Raw genomic sequence first — 24,406 nt, 5'->3', positions numbered from 1 at the left:
CAGGCTTTTGTGGACTCACCTAGACACTTAACCACAGGTGTCTTTTTTATTTCTGGAAAAAATTACAGTCCAAATGCCAAGCAAGTGACTTCAGAAGAAACTTTAGGAAGAATTTTGTTCATTCGTTATAGATAACCAACTTATAAGTGTGTGCAATCTCAAATTAATATGAATAACCTAAAGGTAAGACAAGTTATTAGATGAAAACTATATTATAAGCAATAGCACTTATCCAAGCACAACTTCTCATATGCATTTCTAACTAAATTATGTACATCCTGGCATATTAAAATATGATTATTATTTTGAGTAGTGTCACTAACTGTTGGTTAATGATTTGACAGAAAACATGTCTTTAAACACATATTTTAAAAGGCATGGTATATTCTCAAATGCAGGTTTATATGTCCAAGGATTACCACCAAGAGATATATATATTGAATTATATGATGGACATCAATTTAAAAACACATGAAATTCACTCAACAGAAACTTGAACTATTGAGGACTATACTAATTAGCTAAATATTAACAGCCTGAGGTGTGCCAAAAACAAGAATAGCCTTCATTTAATTCATCTACAGCATCTCTGTGATTATCACCTTTCACAGATGTAGAAATACAAGCATGGGGGAGAGATAACTTGATAGAACAACCCTACTGCATTATGTGAAGGATATCTATAAAGATGAGAGCCAGTAAAATTTCTGCTGATGTGGATATTCACCATTTCATTATAGCTACATTGACATTATGGAATGGAAGGAATAATTAAGAGAAGTCCTAGGGGTGGGGAGGGGGCGCACAGAACCCCGGGAGACCAAGAACCACAAACAAGAGAAAATGAGCATATTTTCTTGGTAGTTGCTGTAGCAAAATCTGTAGCATTATTAAACATTCTCTTTTTCTTAAAACTACTTCCTAGAGACTCCATTATACAAAAGGGGGATTTTATGGTACGAAGTACAAATAGATGTATCATTAACAAGGACAGATCGACTTTCTGAAGAACATGGCCAAAAGCCTAGCACTCAGATCTTTTACAGATCTAGCCTTAATGCACTCTCTGGAGCAATGATCCTATTTTCTCTCCATCACCAAGTTCTGAGAGTATATTTTTCATTTGTCTTGTCATCAGTTAGGAAAGGTGAAGATGTGTATACGTTTTGGTTTTCAATTCTCCTATTAAATCAGCTTCTCAGTGCTTCAGTTTCCAAATGCTTCAGAAGAGGTATGGATTGACATTTCTGCCAAAGGACAATTTTTTGCTCCGTAGTTTTTCCCAGAGTTAATGGAAAAAGTTCTACCACTAATCTTTTCAATTCACCTCTAGGGAATTACAAACCAGCAGCAAAAACTCTAAAGGTTGTGCCAAAATGTAATATTTTTAAATTACACAAGTCAAAAAAGCTGAAAATTTTCACAAAATGAGTTTTCCTTTTCTTCAAGGAGAGAGACACTTGGGAGGTCAGATTTAGATTCACACTGTAATAAAACCTCTAAAGTTATGTAACCTAGGCTCTACCAATTCTAACCCCACTAGATCTGTGCAGAAATTGATCCTGTATTGGGGTGAATGCCTACTTTATGCCCAGAAATTTACCTATATTGTTCATCACCCCTTATAACAACCCAATGAGTTATTATCCCATAAATATTTCCTACATCAGCAAAGGGCAGCACAATGCCACATGATTAGAAGGACTGGTCATGATTCAAACTCTACCCATGTTATGGGAACAAAAGTACCACTTCCTAAAGATTTATATACAAATTTGTTTCACTGCAGCAAACAGTTGTTTTTTGTTTTTACTTGTCAAAAAACCCAAATAATTTGAAACACAACCTAAGTGCCTGGCAATAGGGGATGGGCTCCATGAATTCTGATAGATCTATGCCACGGAATAATATGCAGCTTTAGAAGGATGAGTTGGAATTATAAGTGTTGACAAAGGAGGAATGGATGTTAAAGAGAATATATATAGCATAATTTTTTTAAGACTAAAACAATCTATTTTTTATTAATGTGGAAGGATGACTCTCAAATTGCAATTCCACATTATTGGCCTTGTTACCAAAGGAAGGAAGGAAGGAAGGAGGGAGGGAGGAAGGGAGGGAGGAAGGAAGGGAGGGAAGGAAGGAAGGAACGAAGGAAGAGAAAGAGAGAAAGAGAAAGAGGAGAGAGACAGAGAGAGAGAGAGAGAGAGAGAAAGAAAGAAAGAAAGAAAGAAAGAAAGAAAGAAAGAAAAGGAAAGAAAGAAAAGAAAGAAAGAAAAAGAAAAAAGAAAGGAAAAGAAAAGAAAAGAAAAAAAAAAGAAAGTACAACCTTGATAATTTTTAAAAATCCAATAGCATTTATTAATTTCATGTTCTTTTCACTACACTAAGCCTCTAGGAAGGATATCAAAGGCAAAAGTTGATCACAAAATGTAATGGGAAGGAAAAAAGGTTCTTAAATATTCATTCAATAATAATACTAGGATCTTATTACGTGAACTAGCAATATAGGAACTAGTTTTATACATCTTGGGTGCATGTAATCATAGTTAGGCATAAACCAAAAGTCATGCACCCAGATAGCCCATATCTTAATAAACCATATAAAATTTGCTTTTAACACATTCTTTGCAACAACATGCAGAATTTAGTATCATAATGAATTTTTTTTAGGATGCCTTTTTTTAGAATGTCATTTTTAAGGATGTCATTCAAAGAGATCATGGCTAGGAATATCTTTAAAAGTTCACCATTATACCGTCTCAGTTAAAAGATGATCCCGTGCACGACATGGTCTCTAGGGACAGTGCTAAAATGAGGAACCAGCATACTAGCTTTTGGTGTCCCTTTATCTGAAAAGATTCTTTTTCTGCAAAAATGCCCTAGGATTTCCCTACACAGGATCCCATGAACCAAACCTTTCTTGAATTCTCTCTTCCCTACCCTTTCAATCACAACTGCTCTTTCCTGTCCCAATCTCTCAAAGCCCTGCTGAGAGGTAATACTATGATGAGTTAACATGTGCTTATTTTTGAATGGATATTAATGTTAAAATAATAGTAACTCATAGGGTATAATAAGCTGTGATTATAATAAACACACACATACATAGGCACCAAACATCACGGTTGTATATTCAGCAGAAGATGTCTAGAAACAATGACCAACTGAAGAGGCATAATTCCATGGTGAGAATCATGCGAAACAGAGACAGAGGATAGGAAAAAAATATTTTCAAGTGGATAGAAATTTTTGGCCAAATCCTCACATCCTCACTCTCAAGTGTTAATAACTCTTCCTTTCACAACATGGCACATAAAGTCTGACCCTAATCTTCTTTTCTGGCCCGCTATTCCATCACAATGCCCTCCATATTCATCCCAACCACTTCCAGCATCTGATTCTCTCTTAATGGAAAGCTATTCTTATTCTCCCTCTTCTTACCTTATGAGAATTTCAAAGTGAAAAGACCCACCCTATGTCAGTCACCTCTTCCTGTAATCCAGATTCCCTTCCTTATTCCTACAGCATTTTGTTTTACCTTTATATTAGCAATTGCCACACTTGAGTCACTTTTGTATTAATCTGCCTCCCCCATTATATTCTGCAAGTGTTCTGAAGTCAGGCAGGGATGGTGTCCTCTTCATTTCTATACACCCTGTTTATAAAAATCACATAGAATTTATCAGATAGGAGATACTCAACAGTTTTTCTTGAGCAAATGTTACAGTTATACCCTCTGTATGAGGTTTTGACACCTCTATAGCACAGCTAATGAGCTCAACAAGTATAAGATCTCTGAGGGCAGGGACTCAAACTTTTATTTCTGTATTTCCAGCTCCCACAGGGCATGGAGCATCGAAGACCCTTGATGGGTAGGGAAGACCCTTTGTTGATTTTAACGATGATTAGAATTCTCTAAAGCAAGACTGTCATATTAATAATCTCTCAAAATAAATAGAGGTCACTAAACTCTGCACTGGGGGAAAAAATCCAAATAAATGAGGACAGTGTGTCATAATCTGCAAACTGAAAGGAAGTCCAAGACAAGGGCGCCAATGAAATTGGTCTGTTGGCAAAAATCCAGTATCTCAGATTCAAAGACTTTAAAAATGTGCCAAACAAACCAACAACACTCACCTCCCCAAACCAAAACTATGAATTATTTAAGTACTGACTACACATTTGCTTCCTGCTGCTTGTCAACTACCCAGATGTCTGAAAGACTCAGTGTATATCCAGCAGTGTTATTTTCTTCTTTATACTAGCGTCTTTTGTATTGGAGAGAACATGATCATGAAAAGAACCGGTTAATTATGAGCAGTGCCCAATGAGCTGTGATGGAGGTGTTATGAATGTGTATCAGTGAAGCCTGATGCGGAAAACAGCAGCACCTGGGCATGCAGCTAGCAAAGTAATGAGACAGTGAGGATGTGCTGGCACCGGGCTTTGATCGCTTTATCTTGTTCAAGGGCTCTGCTTGGGGAAACAAAGGTGAGAGGCACTGACCTCCTGCCTACAGCCTGCACAAGCACAAAAAGTAGTTAATGGATTAAGGATGGAGGCCCTTCTCTCTTCTGCTCCTTGCCAACACACCCCTTTTTCAGAACTTATGGTTCATAGTTGGGGGCCCAGCATAATGCTGGCTAAGCAAGCTTCTACCATATGAAGTGTCATGTCTGAACATGTCTACAGTAATTGGCAATTCATTTTTCATCCTGAAGGCAGAAACAGGTGTATGCTACCTTCAAAATCCCCATCATAAGCCACGCAGAATGGGCCTCTCACACAGTCAGCTTTGCTGAGATCTCTACCAGTGGCAGGCTGGTGGACTTCAGAGTCTCCACTAGGTGGGTATGTCTCACAAACAGATATGCATGTCATCTCAGCAGCACCAGAGAACAAAACAAAGTGCAAATGGCAGCACAAAAAAAGAAAAAACAAAAAACAAAAAAACCCACCACACAACAGCCAGCAGCCTTAGTCTTTCTTGTGTTACTACTGTAATTGGCAAACAGCTGACTTCTTTGTACTTAAGATCCCTACAAAGAAGCATATTTAACATACTGAAAGAGGAGGTTTGTGTCCTTGCAAAGAGTACAAAGCCAGATGTATCACTACACAGCGTTTCTTGCCAGCTTCATCCCCAAAACGGTGGCAGAGGTGACTTCTGAGAGGAGCCAAGAGCAAGAACTCCCCTTAATGAGCATATCTATCAATTTTCAAGGGACATAGTTAATTACTAGCATTTAGACATACATGCTCACAAAAGGAACACGGCAATTTAACTGCTGGCTACTGAATGAGAAGCAGAGGAAACAGCTTAAGGCAGCCATGTGAGCAAGTTGGGGATGCTTGGCGACACTTGAACATGGGAACATGTGTGCTTTCATTTCAACATGTAGGGAAGGGCCAAGATGCAAGCTTTTACAAGTTCTGAAGCATTTTGCCAGGACGTAATACACAGTATGAACAAACGGCTGCCTAAGATTATTATATCAAAAAGTACCAGTGTTACTGTATAAATGTTAAATATTGCCTTCAAAATCCCTTTATCAAAAATAACTTTCAAAATGTAGCTAGGTCTATCTGTAAGACTCTCAGCTAATGAGGAAGAGAGTATATGATTGGCAAATGTAACTTAATGAGGACAGAAAAAGACTAATTCTTAAGAAAATAAATAAAAGCAAGATTTACTCCTATATTTCTATAGCATTGAAACATATTGAATGATGAAAAATATGATTAGGAATACAATTAATAATCATAAGTTTCTTAAGACTGATTAAATTGAAGAAACGCTTATTTTTACCTCAGGCAAATTACAGTTAGAAGTTGGGCAACTCCTAATATTTTGAGCATTTTTTCCTAATTAAAATTAATTCACAATAAATTTAGGGTATTTTAAGTATAATCAATATTTTTTAAAAAAAGCACCAATCTTAAGTGTACATATTGTAGTAAAAATTGCATATGTCTGTATAACTATTATCCAGAAAGCAATACTCCCAGCGCCTTAGAAAGTTTGTATCCCTTTCCAATCAAATTGCCCCTCTCTCCCCATCAACTATTCTGATTTCTGTCATTACAGACTAACTTTTCCTACTGTTGAATTGCATTTACATGAAATCAAACAAATGGAAGCATATAGTATGTGCTTGGCTTTTTTTTTGCTTAATAGGTTTCTCTGATTCATCCATGTTACTACATGTATCAATAGTTTGCTTTTTTCTTAAACTGCTGAATAGTATTCTATTCCACTGTATGAATATACCACAAGTTGTTTATCCATTCTCTAGGCCATTTGGGTTGTTTCCGGTTTTTGACAACTACGAATAAGCCTGACACGAACATATGTGTACAAATTTTTTTGTGGATGTATATTTTCTTTCCTCTTGGAGAAATACCTAGGACTAGAATTGCTGAGGCATAGAGCAAACGTATGTTTAAACTTAAAAGAAATTTGCCAGACTTTTTCTAAAGTGGCTGCCATTTTATAACTCTATTAGCAAAGGAGGAAAATTCCCGTTTATCCACATCCTTTCAAACAATTAGTACCCTCGGTCCTTTTGGTTTTCAGCATTCCAACATTTTAAATTCACATTTTCCTAGTAACTAATGATGTTATTAGCACTTTCATGTGCTAATGGCCATCCTTATAGCTTCCTTTGAAGTGTCTGTTCAAATCTTTTGCCCATTTAAAAACATTTTCTTAATGGTGTTTTTAGATGAATAGAAATTTTAAATTATGGTAAGGATCAATTTATCAACTTTTTAGTTTGTTTGCCTATATCTTAAAAAAATTGAAGAGGGTCAGCAATGGGAACCCTTGATAGATTGAAACCATGAGATATCTCATTATAAATTATAATTTCCAATGAGCTATGGAAATATATGTTTAAGTACAATTACCCTAGAAGTTCTGGTTTCAATTTTACTACCATGGTTTTATCCCACGCAGGGTGGGTGACCACAGACATCTATAATTATCTGGTTGGAGGCAAGGAGGCCTGATAGTATTTGGAGTAGGTTTGCCACATTGTGGAGTGATAACACATAACTGGATCTCACAATATGGACGAACTTATACAACTTCCCAGAGACCATCCTGACAGCTATCATTTTTATGTGTAGATAATGATGGCACAATTTTTAAGACGGTTAACTCTGTAACTTTGACAAAAGGAAAAAATTAAAAATCTACATCCTAGAACTCTTCCTGGACATTTTAAAATGTGGCAGGTCAGTCAGACAATAATTAACTCTGATTGACCCTCCTACAAGGTTCTCTCCTTTCTACCTGCAGCGGAGCGGCACTCAAAAAGCAAAATAACTTTTTCTTATCTTTGAAAACATCAAAGGAAAATCAAAAATTATTTTCTACTGGATCCTTTAAAATGTAAAGGAACTCTAGTCCAAATGAGCAAGAAAGAAACCCTTCCTAGTCCCAGTTAGAAATAGCTTTGGGGAACAATGAGCTGTACGGTTAATTACTCAAATAAGCAAGGATCAGTAAACAAATTCCAAAATACCATGCACTCTAGAATTCCAAATGTTTTCATTTTAAATACTATGATACAAGGAAAGAAACAAGCTATAATTCTGGCAGGATCTCCATTTATCTAACACTGTGCAATTAATATTTCATATAACCATGTAGGGTATGCTAGATGCTTAATGGATTGTATTGATTAAGGAAAAAAGTTCAATGCTAATGTTCTTGTAGGGGAAAACAGAACAATTTGTTATCTCATGTGGAACAAACCATGAATTCAGGAGCTTATGGCCACAAACCTAACAGCTACAGCAATATTGGTTAGGATAATTTACATGTAACACAGAAATAGGTTAAATAAAGTGAAGAAGATGTCCAAAGCAACACAAACCAACCCTGACTACCACAGCTGGGACAGGGAAGAGTTTGGGGCATGGATAGGATGGACAGGATGAAAGAAAAAAAAAAAAAAAAAAAAAAAAGGATGGACAGGATGTGGCTAACTGGACTGGATCTTTGGAAGCTTGTGTCACCACTCCAGGTTCCTTTACATACTCATGTTGACCTAAGTTGCTGAAGCAACTTCTTCCTCTCTTGATCTTGTGACCAACTGCAGATGTTCATGTGAGCCGCAGTTGGTGTTCTTTTTTTTTTTTTTGTGAAACAGACCATCCTGTGATTTATACCCCTGCACCTGCCCTTTGGGGCCCTGTGTTCCAATTAACGTTGCCACCCTGCCCTGCCCCTTTCTGCAGACATCTCTGAACTGAGAGGAATACCGTGAGGAACAGTTTAAGAAGCAGAGAAGAGAGTGCAGATAAAAGCTAACTCCCAAGTAGTGTTAATGTTTCTTGCCATTTGCTTCTGTTTTCTCAGAAGACCCTGCACAGACTAAATATAGAGATCCAAACCAAGTAATAAAAAGAAACTAAGTAACTGAGATCTGATTAGCAGGGCTCTGATTTTAAGGAATTGGAACAAAGCATTAATCACCTCAGGTCTCTTTGGCAAATCTAACCAATTTTAAATGCCTATCATAGAAATGTTGTCAAGTATTGGTGCATTCCAAAGCAGATCTCACTTTACTTGGAACTAATCTGTGGTTGGAGGTGGGTGGGGATTTGGGGGATAGAGAGGTGTCAGACTACCCTGTACACATCCCCTGATGAAGTACCAAAGGGCTGCCACACCAACCAGGACATACTTAAGATGGCAGCCAATGTCTTAGAATGCATAAAACAGCTACTTACAACCATTTTTAGATGAGGCACAATGACAACTTTCTTTTCTTTCTTTTTTAAATTTTAGACTTTCTCAGCTTGGATGCCCTAAAGAGAGTGGCAGTTATAATTTACATATTACAGATGGAAGAGACAAGCCAAAGATGTAATAAATAACCTGCCTGAGGAATTGGTTGTTCTAAATAACCAAGACTGTTTCAGCCAAATGTGTATTTGCCATCAGCTTCCTTTACAACGTATATTCTTCAGCTCATAAACATTATTTCTCAATTTCAGAACTGAGATCCTCCACTGGCAACACATGACAAACTCTAGAGGGTTTGAAATACTATGCCAGTTGACACAGGTGAGCTGATTTAAAATCAAAACAAAACAAAACAAAAACCCCACAACAAATAACCCTAAACTTCTAAGTAGGCTATTGAAACCAAGTTTATACACAAAGGGTACAGGTATATTTACTTTAACTAGAATTTTGCCTCTTTGGTTACTAAATCTCTCACTGAATAATCAAGATGTTACTTGGCTCCAAGGACCTTAGGGAATAAAATGTCACCAGTGCAGCTGCTATACTTCCTGCTCACAGCCTTTCAAATTAAAAAAAGGGGAAGGAGGGCCCAATACAAATGCAGAATTTAATTAGTTAGTAAAAGCCCAAATCCTTGCTCAAAGCCCTGTTCTTCCTGCAATATCGCATTCTTTTCTTCTTGTGTAAACTTTTCATTATGAAGGAGACATCTTTATAATACAATAACTCCAGTTATAATGTAACTGCTGGTAACATAACTCCTGCATTAGAAAAGACAGCATGTTCAAGTAATGTTGTTTTAATATAATTTGTGTTCAGCAGAAACCAAGTCAACTTGGTCATTTAGAATTTGATCAATGTGAATTAGTGTCTTACTGAGATAAACCATTTGATCATTTAGAAATTGATCAATGAGAATCAGAGATAAAACATTTATCATGTACATTTGGTCTATCAGAGCCATTCACGCAGCACTAAAGTAGGTTATAAGCAGACATCAATAAGTGTTAGAGACGATGTGCAGGGTACCTGTCAGTTGCAGCTACAAATGCATATACAACAATATATAATTTTAATCCTTTTGATAAGGCCAGTTATTCAATAAGGCAGCTAGAGTCACCAAAAAATTGCCAGAGCTCCACTGGAGAAACCAGAAAGAGAAACAGCGCAAAATTGAACAGCTCAAACTTTTGAAGAAAGGTTTAATTAAAAGTAAAAGGTAAGTAACATAAATTTACTTGGCTAAACTTCTAGAAAAGTTTTAAGACTATTAATCAGAGTAAACTTTGTACCTGCAGTACAATTAGTTCTATTAATCTAATATTTCCAAATTGAAGTCACATTGACATTCAGGCGCACTGCTTACGCATCTAACAGAATTATAAATTTGCCAGCCAAAACCTTATTTAATTATTTTACAGCCAATTAAGCAGGATCTTTAAACACTGTTGCTTAAAACTATCCATGATCCCACGTGTAATTACAGAGAACATGAGAAACACCTGCTGATACCACTGGCATGTCATTCTCAGCTTCACTAATTCGTTTGCAGGATAGCTATTAAAATTATCCACCCAAAAGAGAAACAAAACACACTGCCGGTATACAGGAATAGAATTTGCCACCCCAAAACACGTCTTTCTGGCATAAGGATTATTTTTAAGAAACTGGCAACAACATGAGAAACTCTGCAAACCAAACAGAAGTGGTCTTTGTAAAGAGACCCTGACACATACAAGGGATAGTGACATGCATATAAAGGAAACCTCCATTTGTACAAGTGTCTCCCTTGCTGTATCAGGAAGAGGAGGGAATGACTCAACCTCTAGAAACTCTTATTAATGGTGAAGACAATAACTTGAATCTGCATAACAACCTGACCCATGTTTACTGAGCTCCCATAATTGATTCTATGTTTCCAACATCTTTTGTCATTAGCTGAAGATGGTATTTAAAGAGATGGTTTTGACCATTTTGAAGAGTTATTCACTTTCTCCAGGTCTCTTGTGTATACACATTACTATACTTTGAGTTGTTTTCTTCTGTTAATTGGTTTTATATCAATTTAATTATTCGACCAGCCAAAGAACCTAGACAAAGGGAAAACTTTTACACCCCTACATCAGTCAAAGTGAAAACCTAATAAAACCAAAAACATTTTAAAGTTAAAGGGTTTTACACTGAAGAAAACTTTGAATGTATGCTAATACTTACAAAATCCATTTTATCTCTAAGAGTTTTGCATAGCATTCCACAGATACTCTAAAATCACCCAAACTTTTTCCACAGGGTAACTAATCTCTTAATACGTTGTAAGGATAACCCAGGCTTCTTCCATGAGCCTAAATTTATAAGTTGGGCTTCAACAACTTCGTTCAAGGATAAAAGTGAAAACCCTTCTAAAGTCGGGCACACAAAGGAGTATTACTAGTGTTCATGTACGATCTCATAGAATCATACTCCTTTACAAGTGCTTTATCTTCCAAAGAAACTGAAGCCAAGTTGAAATGTTACACCTCTAACGAAAGGATTCCAAAAATATTTTCAACAGACCTATGTCACTTCCCACATGCATACTTTCTCCTTTATGGAAGGTAGAAATGGGCCACTTTGTTATTTAAGACAGCGTGGAAAAGAAATATCAATTGTCCTTAAAATGCTTTTCATTTGGGGCGCCTGGGTGGCTCAGTCAGTTAAGCGCCTGCCTTCAGCTTGGGTCATGATCCCAGGGTCCTGGGATAGAGCCCCACATTGGGCTCCCTGCTCAGTGGGGAGCCTGTTTCTCTCTCTCCCTCTGCTGCTACCCCCTGCTTGTATTCTCTGGCTTTCTGTCAATAAATCAATAAAAATCTTTAAAAATAAATAAATGAAATGCTTTTCATTTGTTTGATATTGTATTATCTTCACAAGGTTTCTATCACCTTAAAAATATTCTACATTTCGGGATCCCTGGGTGGCGCAGCGGTTTGGCGCCTGCCTTTGGCCCAGGGCACAATCCTGGAGACCCGGGATCGAACCCACATCGGGCTCCCAGTGCATGGAGCCTGCTTCTCCCTCTGCCTATGTCTCTGCCTCTCTCTCTCTTTCTCTCTGTGACTATCATAAATAAATAAAAAAATTAAAAAAAAATATTCTACATTTCTTTGACATGTACTTAATATTTGTTTTTATATTTAAAAAAAGCTCATATGTACAAAACACACGGATAACAATGCTTCCTTTTGGCAGATGTGGTGCACAGCTCTAATCCACCCAAACAGGTCTGATTCTGATAGGGATCAAGAACTAGAACCCCTGCAGGCCTCTGCCCTGTGCCTCACTGTGCCCTCTGTCTCCAGGGCTTCATACCCTGTATCCAGCTGGGCTAGGAGCTCCCTGAGGATAAGAACTCTTTCTATTGTATTTTTTGTTTTGTTTTGTTTCAGAGGGGGATTTAACATCATGCAGATTTCGTCTGGAAACAAAAACAGAAATTTCGCTTGTGGCACAGTTGTATAACTTGAGTTGGACATAATAAAATATTATCACAATATATATAATAATACAAATAATAAAACTGATTATTCAGTGAGCATTTACCTTGTACTAGACCTGTGCTAAGTACTATCTATGTAACATTCAATGTGGATTTTGTTGAATTAATTACCTATCAGGTAGAAAATAATGATTAACATGGAGCATAATCCTCAGTACACTGAGGTATGTGACACAAAACTAGGAACTAGCACCACAAATTGTTCTATTTAACAGATAACAACAAAGGATGATAGAAGCAATTGGAACTGCTAAAAGTGATCGTTTCTAGTTAGACTGGGAAAAATAAAGGTTAACTTTTTAATAAAAGCTAGATGTAGGGCAGCCCGGGTGGCTCAGTGGTTTAGCACCTCCTTCAGCCCAGGGCCTGATCCTGGAGACCTGGGATTGAGTCCCACATCAGGTTGCCTGCATGGAGCCTGCTTCTCCCTCTGCCTGTGTCTGCCTGTGTCTCTGCCTCTCTCTCTGTGGGTCTCTCTCATTATTGTCATCTCAATAAATAAATAAAATCTTAAAAAAAAAAAAAAAAAGCTAGATGTAAAAAAATGGTGGATTTGCTAAGTGATTTGGGGTTTGGGGCTAAAATTTTAAAGCTATTGTGGGGTAAAAGTTCTTGCTGGATAATAAACAGCACATATTCTTAATCTCCAAATTGGTTAATCCCTACTGAAAAGAATAGTAATAGTATTTTTAATAACTTATTGGGGACATAGGTATCCCATCGTACTAGAACTAACTTTGGAATTTTTAAAAAGCACTTTATTTAAAAATTCTGTCTTCCTCCTTTCTCTGATGGACTCTGAGTTCCATACTGGTAAGATCCTACCTGTTTCCTCATGGCTGTGTATTCAGAACTCAGAGGGCATGTCATAGAGGAGCTCTCTGAATGAATGACACGTTGATTAAATAGGGAAAAAAATTCCATTAAATCTAAAGTGTTTTAATGGTTTCCTGCCAAAACTATAAACTGAAGGACTCAAGTGTGAGTTAATATTTAAGCATCCCTAAAATAATTCCATTAGCTATCCTGGCAGGATGCATCAATGTGACTGGTGTTTATCATGTGAGGCTTTCAAATGCTCTTAGCTTTCTTTCTCTTTACAGTGATTTTGTGTGACTCCCTATCAGGTGTATAATATCGCCCCTGAAATTGCAATTCAAAAAGCTTCTCTCTCCTATAACCGAAATACAACCAAATGAAATCTTCCATTAGATAAAATTAACTAAATCCTCCTCAAAGTCCTTCAGAGCCTGTTGTCTAAATGGGATGGCCGAGATCAGCTCTGCCATGAATGAAAAGGAGATACTATACTGCCTTGCAAAAGATAAAAGCCACCATGATTACCTGCGATGGCCAAATCTATAAGGAGAAACAAAGTTCCACTGAGTAATTTCAGTGCCTTCAAAGATGGTAAGCAACTCTTAGAACCATGGCACGATCACTTCCTAGGTATGAAGCTAACGAACTCACTGCAATTCAAAAATACAATGTTTTAGGAAGCTCAGTCTAGCAGGTAGCACTGAAAAAAAAAATCAATAATATAATGAAAGCCACTCTCTAAAGAACCAGCTTCTTAAAATTCCTTCAAAGTATATAAAAACCTGGAGTTTTATTTGTTCTACAGTTAGCCAAACTGCAAAGTCTAAGGGCAGAGTCCCCAAGACTATCCTCACCATGACATCATCTGCCAGTTCAACCCAAACCACTCTAACCTTTAATACGCCACTGAAAGGACTTACAGAACTCACAGAAAGCTATTAAACTCACAGTTAAGGCTTTTTATGGGAAATGATAGGCAGAATCAGCCAAATGAAGAGATACATAAGACAGAGTCTGGGAGAGTTCCAGATGCAAAGTTTCCACTGTCATCAAGATGATAGTTCTATCCTCCGGGCAGCAACCTGTGACAATATGCACAGACTATTTATCAACTGGAGAAGTTCACCCAAATTCCAGTGTCCAGAGTTCCACTGGGGCCTCTTTATATGGCCTTCACTGGTTGCCCATGTGGCTGAATTCAGTCTCTAGCACCACTCCCCAGAGGTTGGGCTGACACCACATGGCCCAAAGGGGCCATTCATGACATTTAATGAGATACTTCCATCACTTGGGAAATTCCAAAGAGCTAGAAGCTACCTCACCCAGAAGTGGAGTATAAAGGCCAGACCTCTCTTTGGGAAAGGCCAAATTCTCTACTCCACCAGGTGAGAGTAGAATTAATAAATAATATTTTATAAAGGTAAAAGAGAATAAGGCTGCTGAGGCTCTGATTAAAACGAGGTCTAACCTATAGCTTCCATGTTGTCTTGGGAGAAAGTAAGCCAGCAGGATATTTAGTTTTGTGTTCCATGTAGCCTCTCATTTGTCAGCAGGCTAGCCCAAGCTGAACAACATGGCAGGTGCATGGGGCTTTCAGAAGAGTGATTCTTTTCATGTAAAGCCAGACTTAACTCTCTCTATAAAAATCCAGCTTCCACCAATTTCCCAATCTGCTAAACCTCTACTTCTGGTTCTCCCTGGCCCCTCTATCCAGGTGTTATGGGCTGAATTGCCCTCTCCCACCCAAATTCATATGCTGAAGACCTAAGGACAACCGGTATCAGAAAAGTGTACTTGGACAAAGGGTTCTTAAAGAGAATTAAATTACAATGAAGTCATCAGCATGAGCCCTAATCCAAAGTGATTCCTAAGAAAAGGAGATCAAGACAGATGCAGAGAGGGAGATACTATGAAGACACAGGGAGAAGATGGCCACCTGCAAGTCAAGCAAGAGGTCTCAGGATAAGCCAACTCTACTGGCACCCTGATCTCAGATTTCCAACCTCCAGAACTGCAAGAAAATAAACTTCTGTTAACCTAGTTGGCCTGTGGGACTTTATTAGGCAGCCCTAGCAAACTAATACACCAGCCATTCACTAATTCCTAGTGAATCTTTCAATGACTTGTTTACACCCATCACCTCTTCTTTCATATAGTATTACCTTCCTGTTTCTCATGCCTCTAAAGGAGCCTCATATCTGCTGTCAGATTAATATTACTCAAGAAGCACAGAAATCAGGGCATTTACCTTGTCAAAGACCTTCCAAAAACTTCTAGCTCAATGAAGGCCAACTTCTTTTTTATTTTTTAATATTTTTAAAAAGATTTATTTATTTATTTATTTATTTATTTATTTATTTATTTATTTATGAGAGAGAGAGAGAGAGAGAGAGAGAGAGAGAGAGGTAGAGACACAGGAGGAGGGAGAAGCAGGCTCCATGCTGGGAGCCCAATGTGGGACTCGATCCGGGACTCCAAAGGCAGGCACTAAACCGCTGAGCCACCCAGGGTCCCCGAAGGCCAACTTCTTAACCCAGCAGTTAATGAATGATCCCTGCTGACCTTTCCAACTTCATCATGCATGTGAGTCCCTCTGAGTCAAACCACGAATCTGAACCAATTTCTCACCCACCAACGAGAGAGCAGGGTTTTCCTTCTGAATACTTTTCCTTTCTGCCTACTCAATATACTCCTCTTCAAGCCTCAAGTAAATTATCCTCTTATTCAGGATAGCTTCACAGATCATTCAAATCAGAATTGATCTCCTTTGATTTACCTTAAATTTTAGTTATTTGGATAGCTGTCCTCTTACAATGAAGGGTGCCAAGTCAAAACTTCTCATGGTACAAAGACAAAAAGGTTAATGAATGTGACTTTATCATTAGGGAGAAAGATAAAAAGATAACTTAAAAAATATGTAGGTAGAGTACCTTTAAAGAATCAAATCCATATCCAATTTTATATCTAAATACTTAAGATAGCACATGAACTTGTAAGAGTGAGATCTGTGGCCCATTCTTAGAAGGTCTTTCCCTGCTGCCCCTAAAAAGATAATTCACTACCAAGACCGGAGGTTGCTGTGTTTTTGTCTTTTTAAGATTTTATTTCTTTATTTGAGACAAAGAGAGAGAACAGAGGGAGAATGAGAGAGAGAAGCAGGCTCCCTGCTCAGCTAAATCCCAGGACTCTGAGATCATGACCTGACCTGAAGGCAGACGCTAACCAACTGAGCCACCCAGGTGCCCCAAGTTTGTCTGTTTAAATATACCTCAAACCATCTTTAACTTAAAAAAATTATATATAAAAAAATCAACATTAAAATAACACTAATAACCATTACCACACAAATTGCACCACAGCAGAAAGTAATAACATTACACCTTAGGGTTTAATCATTTCATCAAATGCTTATAAACGTGCACCAGGAAGGAGGTCAGAGCCCAATGCGATCTTTCAACTAAACCTGTCACAATATCTTTATTTTGCTTCACTAATTTACGCATGTGCTACTAACAGGGGTTACACAATAGAACTATTTATACTCTCAGGAAAATCCTGAATGATGTCTTCTTACCTAACGTGAGAACTGGCAGCAAAGGGAAAGTACAGGGCTATGGGTCACGGACACTTTGATCCATCAATTACAGAACATTCATTTAAACATTCCAAGGATTAACAGAGGCAGCAATTTAACATCACCTTCATAATCAGGGGCAAGGTAAAGTCTGTGATTTAAATGCTTTCAAGGTACATGCGAAGAAATGAAAACAGCTTAAACATGAGAAAAGTGGATACTCAAATTTGGACAAGCCCATCATTTTATTACATGAAAGTGAATGGTCTCTATGTTTCTATTATTAATAGCAATTTCACATCACCTTCATAATCAAGGGCATCCTACCTTATGTAGTATGATTCCAAATAAAAATTCTAGTACACTGCTTTCAAATCTCCCTGAACTTCATAAAATTGAGTTGCAACAAGCTTTCATCAAATGCCCTTTCCCTGTGTTTGAATTCCGCTAAGAGTAGATAACAGGGATCCACCTCAACTGGCCAAATACACTTGGAAGTACTCCAGAGGGCTATGCAACAATCTATCTTTTGTTCAAAAAAGCAACAAAGTTGTACTTTCATCTGGTCAAGAACAGTAAATAATTATAATAGTATTAAAAAACTTACTTAAACTTTGCTTCCACATCTTCAACAGCTTTCTGATACTGTTCAGTGGTGACTTTGTAGAATTCTGAGCTCTGTGGACACAAATTGATGACAGAGTCTTCACTATACAAGAGGACAAAATGTGTGCAAGGCTTACAATTACAAAAAATACGTAAAATCTTTTTTCAGCCATTCAAGCAAGGAATAAAGATTTCTTGCATAAGTGATACAGATACTTCTAAAAATGCTTCTAAAGGTATCTATTTAAGTAACAGTATATCTGCTGGTATAAAAATCATTTTTTAAAAGATTTTATTTATTCATGAGAGACACACAGAGAAAGGCAGAGACATAGGCAGAGGGAGACTTTACAGTAAACCTTCATATTTAAAATTCATCATTATTTGATCCCATGAGAAAATTATTAACACATTTTGCCTATTATTCCAATATCCTAGCTAGGATATTCAAGGTTCACTTTTTTCTTACACAGTATTTTTGTCCTCAGGATGGATTCTTTATGGAATGGAATGTGTTCTGTTACCTCCACCTGACCACAGCATGTAGTCAACATTTGTAAAAAATTAGTAAGAACAGAGGATGGATTTAAGTGAATTTTTATACAAAAAAAAAGGTTTCCAGTATTACATAAATGAACACATAAGCAGCATAAATCAAGTTGCAATAGGAAAGTAATGTCTTTCCTGAGCCAGAAAGATTTAAAACTGTGTATTCTGGCTGGCTACTTGGAAACCTGTCTTTCTGCAGGGGGTGGCCTAAATGACCCAGGGAGCCTTCAGACTCAATGAAATATCCTGTAAAATGTATCCTGGTACAAAAGAACACTACACAATGCAGTGGTCTATTGTGCACCTTCAATCCCTGATCACTCAGGTTTCACATGCATGACTTGGGGTAGTTTATTTTTTAATAAATCATTGTTGGATGGTGAGAAAATGAAAATGAAATCCTCTTCACACCAGTGACCCCTTTGCATTTAACAATCTGGGTTGCCCAATGACAGTCACATCCAGGTTTGTTGGATGTAGATAAAATCAATAGGTATGTGATTAGACAGCAGACTCAGGGTGGCTGGTGCAGTGGACAGGTCACCATTTGAGATGATGAATGGCTCTCTATCAACCTGGAGTCCCCTACGATGCTAACATTTACTATAATCTTATTTGGGCTGCGATTTATCTTTCTTGCACCTGATCAATAAAGATGAACAGAACAGTTGTAAGGATCGATTGTAATTTTTTATCATTTTCAAGCACAAAGGTGCATTTTTGACATGAAGACAATATTCTAAGAATCCTGCTTCTGCATTTTTTAAAATTACAATTTGAGTGACCAACTTCATCAGTCTGTACACCAAGAGGTTTTAATTCATCTGTAGGTCTCAAGCTACCCAAAAGCCATTTGTCTTCTCAGATATTTTAACTTGAGGCTGTGGAACACCTTCCTTTCAGTTTTACTTATAAGACTTTCCTTTCCTTTAAAACACACACCAGTCACAACATGCTCTTTTGCAATGTTCAGTTTCAGCTTTTTTGAGAACCCTTCTAACAAAGAAGAGTAAAAAAGGCAGTTATTAATCTACCACTAACACTGATGAGAAACTATCCATACTACAATGATAAACTGTCAAGTGGGTATTATGTTACTGAATTACCTATTAAAATTCTGGTGAAGCAATAACATCTTGATTAATACTTTCAATTATTTTAAGCATTGAAATTGTAATGTCCAGACAGAGCCAGGACTAGGCTGAAAGATCTGGTTCTGTTCTGTGACCTTGAACAAGTCTTTCAAACTCCCGCAGCTTCCTTTCCACTGTTCATAACCTGTAAAATATGGATGATAGTAGCCCTGCCTACCTGCTAAAGCGGCTACAAAAATCAAACAAGATAGGCACCAGAGCTGTGAAACCTGTTAAGTGTCTTTGCAGAGCAGGATCAACACTGTATGAATACCCAGTATTTATTCATTCTCCTGCTGGCAAGTATATTGAGAATAAAATAATTTTGGAGGAAAAAATTAATTTCGGCAAAACTAATAATGGGTACAAAATCAAAATGATCAAAGGCAAATAAGCTTTCTAACAAGAATGATGCACAAAAGAGTTCTCCCATAATATAAGTTAGTGAGCTCCCCTTTGCTCTGTAATGCCAAATGCAGTAAAATTATTACTAATTTTGTCAAAGTTTCCCTAGAATGTTAAACACACACACAAATAACAGTGTACCTGTGTTGTCTGTAATCTTAGCTTTTAATTTCTCAAGTTAAAGTTTTAGGCTTTATTTATGCCCTGTATTTCCACCTCAGCGGCCAGATTCTCACATTGTATAAATCTTTCTAACAAAGAAAAGGCCCAGGAGGCCAACACCACATAACAACTAAGGGAATGAACACAAATATGCCCAAGATCTATATGTGGACAGTGTTGAATTCACTTAAGTATTTACTTACTCATTCAACAAAATTAGATACTCATTATCCCAATAACGTTCATCTTGAGGAAACAGATTGTCAAGAAGCTTTCTATCTGATGTAAGAGAAAACTACTCAGAATGAAAGGTCACAAATACAGAGTTAAAAGTTGTTGATAGTGTTATTGGAGTTCAAAAAGAGTACATATCACTTTTGGTCTCAGAAAACACTTTTTAAAGTGAACAACTATAAAAGAAAAAACCATTCTCAATGTGTTTGACAGCAGGATGATGAATACATACTAGGTATTCATACAGTGAAAATCTACATAGTGATGAAAAATAATGAATCAGACATATATGTGGGGCAAAAAAAGGGCAAGTTCTAGATATGATATCATAGAGTATAATTTATGTCAAGTTTGGAAAAATGCAAAATGATGAAATGGGATTGTTAAACAGCAAATTGCACTGATTATCTCCAAGTGGTAGCAATTGGGTGGTGGTAGTAGGATATGAAGGGGCGGAAACCCAGTGGGGGCTATATTTCTTTTTTTTTTTTTTAATTTTTATTTATTTATGATAGTCACACAGAGAGAGAGGGAGAGGCAGAGACACAGGCAGAGGGAGAAGCAGGCTCCATGCACCGGGAGCCCGACGTGGGATTCGATCCTGGGTCTCCAGGATCGCGCCCTGGGCCAAAGGCAGGCGCTAAACCGCTGCGCCACCCAGGGATCCCGGGGGCTATATTTCTTAAAGTGTTCTTAAAATGAGGTGTACACAGCTATTTATTTCACTACTTATAATATTTCATAATATATACAAAAATTGTATTACTCTCCTCCCCTTCCCCAAAGGAGCTAATTAACAGTAACAAATGATTTAATACTGCCAGACCATAAAAGTTATGTGTAGGGGGATGCATGCTTGAAGAGGTTGGCTAAATCAAGATTTTGTATATTTTCTTGAATGCTAAGCTATTGCAGAATATCCACACATTACCAAATAAGAGTACTTTTTCAATTTCTATTGTGAAATAACTTTGGATCTACAGAAAAGGGGCAAAAATGTGGAACATTTCCAGGGCACCTGGGGTAGCTCAGTTTGGTTAAGTATCTCAACTCTTAATGTCGGCTCAGGTCATGATCTCAGGGTCATGAGGTTAAGCCTCACTTGGGCTCCATGCTTGATACTCTCCCCCTCTCCCATGCTTTTTATCTCTCAAATAAATTAATAAAATCTTTAAAAAAATAGTGGAAAGTTTCTATCTTTACCCTCTTTCCTTTCATGTCAACATCTTAGATAATCACAGTACAGTCACTAAAACAAATAAGATAACAATGCTACAGTACATTACTAGCAACTAGTAGTAACTAAATTGCAGACATTATTTGGATTTCTCCAGTTTTTCTACAGATGTTCTTTTTCCATTTCAGGACTCAATCCCGAATGTCATATTACATTTAGTTGTCACAGCTCCTCAGCCTCCCCTCGTCTTTTATGACACCGTTACAATCCTAAGGAACACCAGTTGGGAATTCTGCAGAATGACTGATAATTTGGGCTTCTCTCACATTTTCTCATGATTAGATAGATGTTATTAGGCATTATTGAGACCAATACTATAGAAGTAATGGGCTTTTCTCCAAGTTGGACCCCAAACTACTTCCCAGATTCTAGTTTCACAACTGCCTCCCAATGCTGCCATGGTTCTACTCTGAACAGGTACTCACAGATGGTAGATGTACCCTAATTTTCAGAGATGCTGTGTGTGTTATCTCTATTGTCTTGAGATGGCAATAGGTTTGTATATGCCCCTTTTCTTATGAAGTACAAATTACTGTTACTTTAATGTCACTATTGTAACTAAGTTTGTTGTTACTTGGTCAACCCTACAGCTTGCAGTAGTGCACCTTACCATCAACATCAACTGTATTTTTGTCTGATCCTTTTTTAATAGCCAAATCTTGAGACCTATACAGTCTGTGCTTCAAATTAAGTAACGTCCACATTCCAATTTCCAGAGAAGGTAGAGAATATTTATGTATATAAAATGGCCATTCACAAATGACCATATACCTGTCTTTATATACCTACCTAGCTATATGTATCTCTATCTCCCCTCCAAACTTTGTTAAAATACTTTCTAAGTCCTTGTACTGTATGGGGTATAGGAGAAACAACCTGGTGAGATGACCCTAAAAGGAGAACCAAAAAGAACAGGTAGAGATGGGAACCCAGGGTGGCTCAGTGGTTTAGTGCCTGCCTTCGGTCCAGGGCATGATCCTGGAGACCCAATCGAGTCCCACGTCAGGCTCCCTGCATGGAGCCTGCTTCTTCCTCTGCCTATGTCTCTGCCTCTCTCTCTCTCTCTCATGAATAAATAAATAAAATCTTAAAAAAAAAAAAAAAAAAAAAAAAAAAAGGACAGGTAGAGAAAGTTGCCCATGATCCGACATGGTGGTCTTTCAAGGAAAGGATCACTGCTTTGTGCATGGCCATATTGTTCCTATGACTGTAAGGTCTTTTACAACATAAAAAAATTTTTTTTCAGAAGATTTATTTATTGAGGGTAGGACTGAGGGAGAGGGAGAGAATCCTCAAGCAGACTCCCCCTGAGTGTGGAGCCCAACACACTCAATCCCAGGACCCTGAGATCATGACCGGAACTGAAATCAAGAGTCCGTTCTTTAACTGACTAAGCCACTTAGGCACCCCTAAAATTTAAAAATATCTTTCATTCATAATCTTTCTGTAGCTTCCTGCTCCATCAACAGCAGTTAAATATTTGACACAATTAGTCAAGTGGTTGCATGAATTTGTGGCAGGTAAATGTCATTCAAATCAAATATTAAAAATCTATTATTGTCTTAATTTAAAACAAATTTTTATTGTTTTGACATGGGCATTAAAACAATGATTTCCACCAAGATTTCCTCTGAGAAGGTAGATCTTCTAAATTCAAAATAGAATAATACTATCTTTTTGATGTTTTAGAACTATCAAAAATCTGATAAAGGCTTTGTCTCTTTTTTGTCAAAGATTTAGTGAAACAGGAGTTCCTAAGAGGTGAACTATTTCCAAAATAACAACATAATACTAGATATGGGAGATGTGTCTGTCACCTATATTAAAAGACAAGACACCACTGGAAACAACAGGCATTTTCATTTTCTATATGAAGACATTTTCCAATCTAAGGCACTAGGTACCAATTACTAAAAACACAGGCAAAGGACTGAGTTGGCAGTGAATGGTCCACTGTACATATTTTTTAATATATTTAAAAACATGAATACGTTGTCCACAGCAGTTTATACTTTGGTGAGCAATTCATAGCAGAGCAATGTGAAGAGCGTGTACTTTACTTCTGAGCCACACTACTGATTACAGCTCCATCCTCACATCTGTAAAATGGGGAGAAGTAACCAAAGTGGTCAAATAAAAATCTCTGGGAGATTAAATATAATTCATGTAAGGTTCTTTAAAAAGTACCTGGGACTGCATATGGTAAGCATTACAGGAATGTTACCTATGATCATTATCAATTATTTGAAGAGTAAAAAAAGTATACAGTGTTGAGTAATTTTTTCAAAAGCCATTTTAATAAAAATCTAAATCCTTAAAAATGAAACCTTCTGTTAAACCAATCATTACTGAATTCTGCTTACAAGGCTCATCTGTTCTATTTTTCTGTTCCTTAAGATAAACGGGAAATGTGAAGACAATGGCTAGACAGTACTAAGAATGTTAATGGCTAGGAAAAAACTCTCTCTCTCTCTCTATATATATATATAAATATATATATAGAGAGAGAGTGTTTTATATATATATAAAAACACCAAACCAGCCCATATAAAAAAAGAAGTCAAACCAGTAATTTTTTTACCTTATCACCAATGAAACAAATTAAATAGTAAAAGTACTTTTTAATGCCTGGACCTCTCAGGGCCTTAATTCTTACTATGCACTGTAAATCTCCAAGATGAGAAATACTGTTCATGATGAATCCCAAACTGATTTCCCATGGAACCTTTTCATTCTGGAGCGTCTTGAGAGAACAGAACAGAATCCCTCAAATGTTCCATGAGAAACACTGGATTAAAGAGAAGTTGACAACCAGTATTTCAATCATGTACTTCTTTGCATGCAACTTTTCGTCGAGCAATATTTTCTTATGGGTTACTTTTAAAACCAGTGTTCAAAAGAGTAGAAGTTGGCAGTATTAGAAAAGGGTATCAGAACTGATGCCAGTGCTAATAAAAAGAGAACAGGCTATTATCTCGAATTTTTAAAAGTTGAGTTGAGGGGTACCCGGGTGGCTCCATCAGTTAAGAGTCTGCCTTCAGCTCAGGTCAGGATCCCAGGGTCCCCGGATCCTGCGGCTCCCTGCTCAGTGGGGAGTCTGCTTGACCCTCTCCCTCTGCCCCTGGCTGTGTGTGCATGCACGCTCTCTCTCTCTCAAATAAATAAAGTTGAGATGAATTTCTTAAGGAAACCTATTACTGTACCTCTCCCCTGTTCCCTCAGAGCCCAGTGACAGACTGCAACACAGGTCATTTTTTTCCTCTTTTCCGTCTGTGTGACTTTTGGTGACATGACCTTCCAAGTTTCTCTCATCACGAAAGGGTGCAGTGGATTTCTCCACCTCCTCAATCTGGGCTATGCTTCTGACTTGCTCTGGCCAACAGAAGTGACA

General features: G+C 37.4%; 1 protein-coding gene across 3 annotated transcripts in view; it reads right to left on the bottom strand.

Moving 5' to 3' along the window:
• CHCHD3 (coiled-coil-helix-coiled-coil-helix domain containing 3) overlaps positions 1 to 24,406 on the bottom strand; it is a 277,972-nt gene that overhangs the window by 37,539 nt on the left and 216,027 nt on the right. For 2 of the 3 annotated variants that reach the window (XM_025471692.3, XM_025471691.3), the window contains one exon: positions 17,297 to 17,367. In XM_025471692.3, the coding sequence (XP_025327477.1) occupies positions 17,297 to 17,367 (71 nt within the window). Of the gene's footprint in view, positions 1 to 3,538; positions 3,656 to 17,296; positions 17,368 to 24,406 lie in introns of all 3 variants that reach the window. The other variant, XR_003145765.3, reaches the window with a different exon arrangement.

Source organism: Canis lupus, chromosome 14 (assembly GCF_003254725.2).
Source record: "Canis lupus dingo isolate Sandy chromosome 14, ASM325472v2, whole genome shotgun sequence".
Taxonomy (NCBI): domain Eukaryota; kingdom Metazoa; phylum Chordata; class Mammalia; order Carnivora; family Canidae; genus Canis; species Canis lupus.
Note: the sequence above shows the minus strand (reverse complement) of the source record. Positions and strands in the feature narration are given on the sequence as shown.